The 8,251-nt window shown below is 32.8% G+C and overlaps 2 protein-coding genes across 4 annotated transcripts; one reads left to right on the top strand and one right to left on the bottom strand.

Moving 5' to 3' along the window:
• Positions 1–263: 263 nt before the first annotated feature.
• Positions 264–4,315, top strand: LOC110642016 (uncharacterized). 2 transcript variants are annotated; one of them, XM_058154067.1, is made up of 9 exons: positions 270–330; positions 361–573; positions 1,577–1,721; positions 1,805–1,973; positions 2,411–2,681; positions 2,807–3,072; positions 3,160–3,375; positions 3,670–3,772; positions 3,885–4,315. In XM_058154067.1, exons 2-9 carry the CDS (start codon positions 423–425, stop codon positions 3,944–3,946), a joined length of 1,383 nt encoding a protein of 460 aa, XP_058010050.1. In that variant the 5' UTR covers positions 270–330; positions 361–422; the 3' UTR covers positions 3,947–4,315. The 2 variants fall into 2 exon arrangements, with proteins under 2 accessions (XP_021649631.2, XP_058010050.1); XM_021793939.2 differs by having other exon boundaries at positions 264–573.
• A 1,331-nt stretch (positions 4,316–5,646) lies between these two features.
• On the bottom strand, positions 5,647–7,791 carry LOC110642019 (probable E3 ubiquitin ligase complex SCF subunit sconB). 2 transcript variants are annotated; one of them, XM_021793943.2, is made up of 3 exons: positions 7,573–7,791; positions 6,799–6,958; positions 5,647–6,126 (listed from the first exon to the last, which is right to left on the bottom strand). In XM_021793943.2, exons 1-3 carry the CDS (start codon positions 7,649–7,651, stop codon positions 5,877–5,879), a joined length of 489 nt encoding a protein of 162 aa, XP_021649635.2. In that variant the 5' UTR covers positions 7,652–7,791; the 3' UTR covers positions 5,647–5,876. The 2 variants fall into 2 exon arrangements, with proteins under 2 accessions (XP_021649635.2, XP_058010049.1); XM_058154066.1 differs by having other exon boundaries at positions 6,799–6,995; positions 7,573–7,779.
• Positions 7,792–8,251: the final 460 nt, after the last annotated feature.

Here is an 8,251-nt window from a genome sequence, read left to right as displayed (position 1 = left end):
TTTTTTTTCTCATTATAAAATAAGACTTATTAAATTTAAATTTAAATTTATTTATTTATTTTAAAATTATTATTTTATATTAAGAAAAATTATCTTGATGTGTAGTTGATAAATTCTCTATTAAAAGAAATTAAATAAAATTTAAAAATTATTCTGAAAATGCAGAAATTTGGTAGGAAAAATAGCAGGGGATAGAAGCAGAGTAGTACTTTTCAATATATATATATATATATATATATATATATATGTCTCCCTCCCTCTGTGGTGGTGTACGTACGTAGGATCTCACTGTGGAGCAGTAGCATTTTCTTTATTAATAATCATCTCTCTGCGTCTCCTATAGTATCTCTCTCTCTCTCTCAAATCAAACGCGGAGAGATTGTGGAAAAGAGAATCAGAGAGGCGAAGAGGAAGAGATAGTAATGGAGGTGTTTTACTATTTGGTTTTTGGAGCACTGGGTGCAATGGTGGCAGCACTAGAGCTGAGCAAGACAACTAAAGACCGAATCAACACTTCACCTGCTTTCAATTCCTTCAAGAACAATTACCTTCTCGTTTACTCTCTCATGATGGGTAATTTCCCGTTTCTTTGTTTTTTACTTGTAGATCTCCTCTCACCTTTTAGATCTCACTCATTGCTTGTTCTTGCGTCCCTCTGCCCAGTTTTATGTGGATCTGATCTTATTTTTGTTATTTCTTTTGGAAATACGATTGGAATTTAGATGGGGATACCTTTTTAGATTGATTTTGGGTTGGTCTTGTTTGCTTTTTTCTGTATATGCAATTTTGGTTTGATTTTGTTTTACCTTGTAAAAGCTAGAAAAGTTCTGTTAATACTAAATTTCTGCAATTTGGGTTAGATGTTCTATGTGGGTGGGTGATATCCGATCTGGGGTTCACCCTGGTCAGAAATGGGTCTGAAATGTTTTGCTGTCTTAGACAGATAGCTCCTAGCCTCTTATTGTTTGGCCACTAAGTGTTAGGAACTTTTGGTATTGATTTCTTTTCAATAATAACATTTTGTATAAACTGAGCTTGATATATCTACTTAGATTGATTAGCTTTTCTGTTGTTGTAAATTTGTCATTGTTGTTGTTGTTGTTGTTGGATTTTTTGTTTTCTTGTTTTATCAACGGCATAGTGAAAGATTACTGTTATTTAACTGTGCAATTATTGGCTTTTGCTGTTTTGTACAATTGACAGTGTCCTGTTCGTTTTAAGAGTTGCCATGTAGCTTTTGCACTGGTAATTCAGGGGGCTTTTATTGTACAAATTTATGGAGTTTATATAATGATCTTTGCTTTAGTTCAAGTGGTTTTCAAGCTAACTTCATGCATCAATTGTGATTGAGTTATCAAAATTTCATGTAGTTTGAAAGATCTCTCTCTCTCTCTCTCTCTCTCTCTCTCTCTCTAGCATTTTTTATAAGAAGCTTCTTAGAACTACTTTGATTTTTGAGGCATTATCTTGCATATTAATTTATATATGTTTATTCTAGTGTTGATTCAACTATTCCTTTACGTGTTGGTATTTTTTTGATTTCTTCTCTGACAAATAACTGTCTTTGCGGGAACAGCTGGGGACTGGTTGCAGGGTCCATATGTGTACTTCCTCTACAGCCAGTATGGTTTTGGGAAAGGAGAGATCGGACAGCTTTTTATTGCTGGTTTTGGGTCCTCCATGTTGTTTGGTACAATTGTTGGATCTTTAGCTGACAAACAGTGAGTTTATTTCCTCTGAGTTCATTTTTTGTGATGCTTTTATTAGTTATTTTTTCTGAGACATCTGCATGCCGTGAATTCAGGGGTCGAAAGAGGGCATGCATTACTTATTGCATAACCTATATATTGAGCTGTATTACCAAGCATTCCCCTCAATACAAAGTTTTGATGATAGGCCGTGTTTTGGGAGGCATTGCCACTTCTCTCCTATTTTCAGCATTTGAGTCATGGCTGGTTGCAGAGCACAATAAGGTAAAGGATCACATTTATGTTGTTTGTTTTAGTGTGATTGCTGGCTGCAAAATATAAGGTACTACAATTGATTTTGTGGTGTGGTTCTCAAACCAGAACCAAGAGTGCTTGACAGTTTCTTCGCATTCCTGTCTTCTTGTGTACTTGAAAATGCTGTTTGTGAGGCTTGTATTCAAGTTTTTCTCCAATTGTTTCAAAACTGTTTCTGCATGTCAATTTGTTGTACTATTCTTATTTCTTCTCTGTGTTTATATATATGTCAACTTTCTTTAAGTGTTGAGCAGGGGCAGAACCTACAGTTTTGTGTCCACCTTTTGTTTTGTCCCTTTCTGCTTTTCTTTGTTAAAACCATTTCATTCAAATTGGAAACTTATGTATAATCCTTTTTAAATGCTGCCTCATCTCAATTATTCTGTTTTCTCACTTGATCTGTGCAGAGGGGCTTTGATCAACAATGGCTGTCTCTAACTTTCTCGAAGGCAATATTTCTAGGCAATGGTCTTGTCGCTATTCTGTCTGGACTGTTTGGGAACCTTCTTGTAGATTCATTTGCTCTTGGGCCTGTGGCCCCCTTTGATGCTGCTGCATGCTTTCTTGCAATTGGAATGGCCATTATTTTATCATCATGGACAGAGAATTATGGAGACCCTTCAGAAAGCAAGGACTTGCTTAGCCAATTCAGGGGTGCTGCTGTTGCCATTGCTTCTGGTAAAGTCCAGTACTAGTTATGTACAATTCATCTTCATAATCTATGCATTTATATTTTTAACATTCCTTTTCCATTTTTTTTTTCTTAATTTCTTCTCCTAAAAGTTGTATTACATGTTATTCAGATGAGAAAATTGCTTTGCTGGGTGCCATTCAGTCGTTGTTTGAAGGTTCTATGTATACCTTTGTTTTCCTTTGGACACCTGCTTTGAGCCCAAATGATGAGGATATTCCTCATGGTTTTATTTTTGCGACATTCATGTTTGCATCAATGTTGGGTAGCTCCCTTGCATCTCGGTTGATGGCTCATTCATCCCCCAGGGTAGAAAGCTACATGCAGATTGTCTTTGTTGTCTCCTCTATCTCTCTTATGCTTCCCATTGCAACCAATGTATGTATGGAATCCATCTATATTGTATACCTTTCCTATACTTTTTATAATCTTGTATTAATCTTTAATTTTTCTTATATGAAACAGTTCTTAGTGGCACCTTCTAAAGTGAAAGGTGGAGGCATCTCATTTTCAGGTTGTATCCAGCTTCTTGGCTTCTGTACCTTTGAGGCTTGTGTCGGGATATTCTGGCCATCCATAATGAAGATGAGATCCCAGTACATTCCAGAGGAGGCTAGAAGCACCATTATGAACTTCTTCCGCATTCCTCTCAATATCTTTGTCTGCATCATTTTGTACAATGTATGTTGCAGGCTTTCCTTTACATGAAGATTTTCTGCATCTATGCGACTATTTGTTAGTTTAATCATGTGAAAAAACTGAATCCATTCATTTAATCTGTGGTTGGTTAAACCTCATTGATATGTTATCTCATGCCTGATCAACATAATGTGGAAATAGCTCTGTGTTCCATACTTTAAAGATATCTTCATAAAGTCAACCACCATCCATCCCATGCACACACACTGAAAGAAAGTGCATTTTCAGTGATTCTCATATTGTCTCACTTACTGGTTCCTTGGTTTCTTTTCGAAGGTCAATGCATTCCCTATCACTGTTATGTTCGGCATGTGTTCGATTTTCCTGTTTGTGGCATCTATCTTGCAAAGACGGCTTATGGTGATTGCAGATAAGCCAAGTATGATTCTTGATTGCATTAATAAAGTTTCTTTACTTTGTATCACACTTGGTTGTCCAGTTGTGTAATGTGCCTAAAGTTTCCCATCATTTGCATGTTGTGTCTAATGCAGAGACAGAAGATTGGACAGCAGTTAAGGATAGAGACACTGAGGCAGATCCACTGAACATCTGATTGATGTGAGCTGGTAAACATGGTTTTTGGGAACAACCTCATTCATTCTATACATCTGTTCACTTTTGTTTGAATTTGCATTTGATTTATCTAAGTTACTAAAAAAAAGAAAAGGAAAGAAAAAAAAAAAAAAGAAGTGGTCTTCCCTGCAAAGCAAGAAGAGATAAGGAGAGGTCACTTAAGCTACTATAGTTATTCTTTTTTTTCTTTTCCTTGGCTGTGTTTAGGTTGACAGATTAGTTTATGAATGAATCATTTGTCATTTCCTCCCAATTATTGTAGGAAATATCCAGAGCGTAATTCATGTTATTCTTTTCTAAACTGGTCTGTAGAATCTCAAAAATTTGTCTTATTTCCTCTGTTAGCTTATTTGTGGGTAAATTTCATTTCATTTTATTTATTTTTTGCCCATAATTACAAGTTAGGACAATATTTTCTTCAATAATCATATAGAGAATCACTGATGATCGAGTTAAATTGAAAAAAATTTCTGCTAAGCTAGTAAATATTCAGCCTAAAACGACCCCGTTTAATAGACGAGTCTATTAAATCAAGGGTGCGACATTCCTAAGGCTCACAAATAAAATATTCATATTTTAGTCCATGTCGGATGCCACAGTTAACATATTGAGAATCAATTTTGACTTTGACGTCTTTAACATAATTGAAGGTTAAAAGAGGTTTTCTTCTATTAAGGTAAATTATAATTTATTTTTTACGATTTGGTAAGCCTTGTAATTTAGTTTTTATATTTTTTAAAATCAAATAATTTAATTCTTGAGATTTAGTAAAATTTATAATTAATTTTTTTTAATTTTTTATTTAATTGACTGTTAATTATAGTAAAACGATTAAAGTGTCTTTAATTTTTCATGTTTTTTTAACTTAAATAATTTAATCTTGAGGTTTTGTATAATAAATAAAACAATTTAAATTAAGGGATTAAATTATAGATTTTATTAAATTTTAGAAACTAAGTTATAGATTTTATTAAATTTTAGAAATTAAATTACTTGATTTTGAAGATATAAAGATTTAATTATAAAATTTATTAAACTTCAATGGCTAATTATAGTTTATCCTTTCTATTAACATTATACCTTTTAAAAGCTAAGAGGTAAATTTGATCTGGTCTGATTTAGAATAAAAACAAATTGCTCAAATTGAAATTAAAATCGATTAAATTTTAATGGATTAAAATCGTTTTTCAATTAAATTGAAATTGGCAACTTTAATTCTGGGATAAAATTTATTATTATTATTTTTTTACATAATAATCATTAAACTTAAAATTAGAATTAAATTTAAAATCGAAACTGCTGATTCCAGGCTAATTTAACCCTTTGGCGAAGCCTGCTTTGAACAACTGCAAGCACTATACCTGAATCCTACACTATCTAGCCATTTCCTACCTATCACCATCTAAACTTGTACCAACTGTGACATGAAAAGCTTCCATTTTCTGTGTTTGTCCAAGCAGGATACAAAATTTACTACTGTATTTGCCAACTGTTTCATAATTCCACATTGTCTACACTAATCATACTCTGAATATTTAAGGTAAAGGGCATTCTAAAGCATTGAAGCTAGATTTTGATTTGATGGGTTCACTTACTGGTTTAACAAAGTAATTGAGGAGGTTGTTTATTCTTCTGATTTAAGCAAGATTCTATCAGTTGTATTCTTCAGGAAGCATTGCATTTCACATAAATAAATTATAAATCAACCTTCAATATGGGTGCATTATTTACACAGAAACAAGCTAGGGATGGAGGCCTATTTGAATAAATATACATAAAACACAAATGGGGATCAATTTTAATCCTATTTGAACAAATATACAAACAACAATAGTGAGGATCAATCTTAATGCAAGCAAGCAGAAGAAATTTGCACTTCTGGGTATGTTAAGTGACAACTTGAAGACTGCTTATTCAATTCGACCACGTTTAGCATCTGCTGATGCTACTTCCAAGTCCCCAATGAAGAAAAGTATTTTGTCCAGTATACCTCGACAGCAGGATTCCTCAACTTTCATGAATTGATCTCCTGTAAGCTCTGCTTTTGAATTTTGAGAACTGGTTGCCCTTTTACTTTTTCTCCTCGAACCCAAATACCGTTGGATTTCTCCTTGGTGAACAAGATAGTAGTCACCACCTTCTCTGATTATCTTCAGCCCCCTGCTCATGTAAAGGAGCACCCGTTCACTCAGACATAACATTGGTGCCATGGTCATCATTTTTATTATTGCAAGTCAGATTAAGTTCTCATAGTTACTGTGTCTACATGATTCACAAACTCAATACAATGTTTAAATGACAGGCATTTGATGAAATAGATGTGAAACTAGTTTTTACTTTCAATGTCTTGAACCAATATGTATTTGCTTAAGCTAGAACAGCAAACTACAATGGGCTTAAGCTCTAGTTGATCAGAAAATTGGTTGTTCTCTATCGTCTTCTCCATAAAACCATCACAAAGTGATTTAAACATTAAAAACTTCTGCCATGCTCATAAAAGTACTATCATTTTTGAATCTCAGGGGGTGAGATCAGGAAAACTTGGTAGAAATCAGGTCTTTCAATGGTAGAAGTCTGTTTTCTACTGAACTTTCCAGGAAGTTCATGGACGTAAGACAGATGCTAATCTATTTGCTAATCAAGAATATCATTTTCACAGTAGACATTTCTTTTTGACCACACCATTGTCAACATAAGAAACATAAGCATACACCATTTAAATACTGAGTATGTAATAATCAACTAGTATGGATGTGCAAGAGGCAAAGCAAAGTGGGGTAGATTGGTAAGCAAGACTTCAAGTAACAAAATGAAAATTGACTTTTAACTTACAATCCAATTCGATCACAACGATCTTGCACCTCATACGCATGTTTCCATAATTTTGAGTCAACAGGGGCATAGAAAGCAGCACGATCTCCTCCCCATCTATCCTGGAAGAGATTAGACCACAGAACATTATCTGAGGCCAACACCTTCCATTTTTTGCAAACTTTACAAAAACAAATTGCCATATCAATAACATGCACCTTAAAAAGGCAGGAAATCCAGTTAATCCAGCAAAAAAGGAAGAACAATAAGCAAAAATGACAACAAATAATAAATTTGAATTACCTGTCTTGAACAGCAAAGGAAGTAATTGCACACATAATAAAACTAAAAGGTATAAAATTTATACAATTGCTAATTTGTTATACTAAATGCTCAGTTCTAAATTAACTCTCAAATGAAGTAAATGACAATTGCAGTCTACAATACTTTCCCAATTATAGGGGTTATCTTGGAAGAGATCTCAAACTGCAGTCTACGTTCTACAATAATAATTTGGCAAAAGAGAAATGCACAATCGATGAAAGTTCAAGATACCCAGTTGAGATTATTTCACAAAAAAAAAAAAAAAAACCCATTTGAGATCTTATCAAAATTTCCTCTTTTTCTGTATGCAAATATAAATCACCCAAAAACAAAAGGGAGCAATTCAAGGAAAATTCATGAAACCCATCTCATCTAAAATTGAAAACGAAACAAATCAAAGAAGAAAGCTCTGTTCTTTGGATATGAAAGATACAAAAGGAAAAGAAAAAAGAAGCAACCAAAAGAATTGACCTTGTTGAGCAGTTGCAAGATTCTGATGATCCAACCAACAGAAGATCTTGAGACAGAGATCTGCAGGCAAACTCTCCATTACCACTGAAAATTGAAAACACAAAATTAAAGAATTAAACGATCAGTAGTAGTAGAGATGCAGATCTTCTAAGAAGACCGAAGAAGAAGAGCAGAAGCCTTCTCTTTTTACATTCTTGCGTGCCTCATCAGCTGTGCTGGCTGATGTTAAATACACGTGGCTCGTTTTAACGAGTTCTTCTGTGCTCCACCTCCACCGGGAAACTTGAAAAATGTGCATTATTTTTTACCGCGAAAGTTGAAATGTTTTTTTTTTTCTTTTTCAATGTGCGAAATAAATAGGGTGACGTAAAAATTACTTACTCGAATTCATATTTTATTAACATTTTTAAAATTTAAATTTATTTTAAATTTAATTAAAATTTATTATCAATTATTATTATTTGATAAATATTTAAATTTATTTAATTTATATTTTTAATTAATAATTTATATGAACAATATATTTTTATTAATAATTTATATTTTAAAATTTTAATAATTTTATAAAATATTTCAATTTTATTTTATATGAAATAAAATATAAAAAATTTTATAAAAGTTATTATAAAAAATATCTGTTTTATATTTAATTAAATATTTATATAAAAGGGTTTAAATA

The sequence above is a fragment of the Hevea brasiliensis genome, chromosome 9 (assembly GCF_030052815.1).
Source record: "Hevea brasiliensis isolate MT/VB/25A 57/8 chromosome 9, ASM3005281v1, whole genome shotgun sequence".
Taxonomy (NCBI): domain Eukaryota; kingdom Viridiplantae; phylum Streptophyta; class Magnoliopsida; order Malpighiales; family Euphorbiaceae; genus Hevea; species Hevea brasiliensis.
The sequence above is the reverse complement of the archived record's forward strand: the minus strand, read 5'-3'. Positions and strand labels throughout refer to the sequence as shown.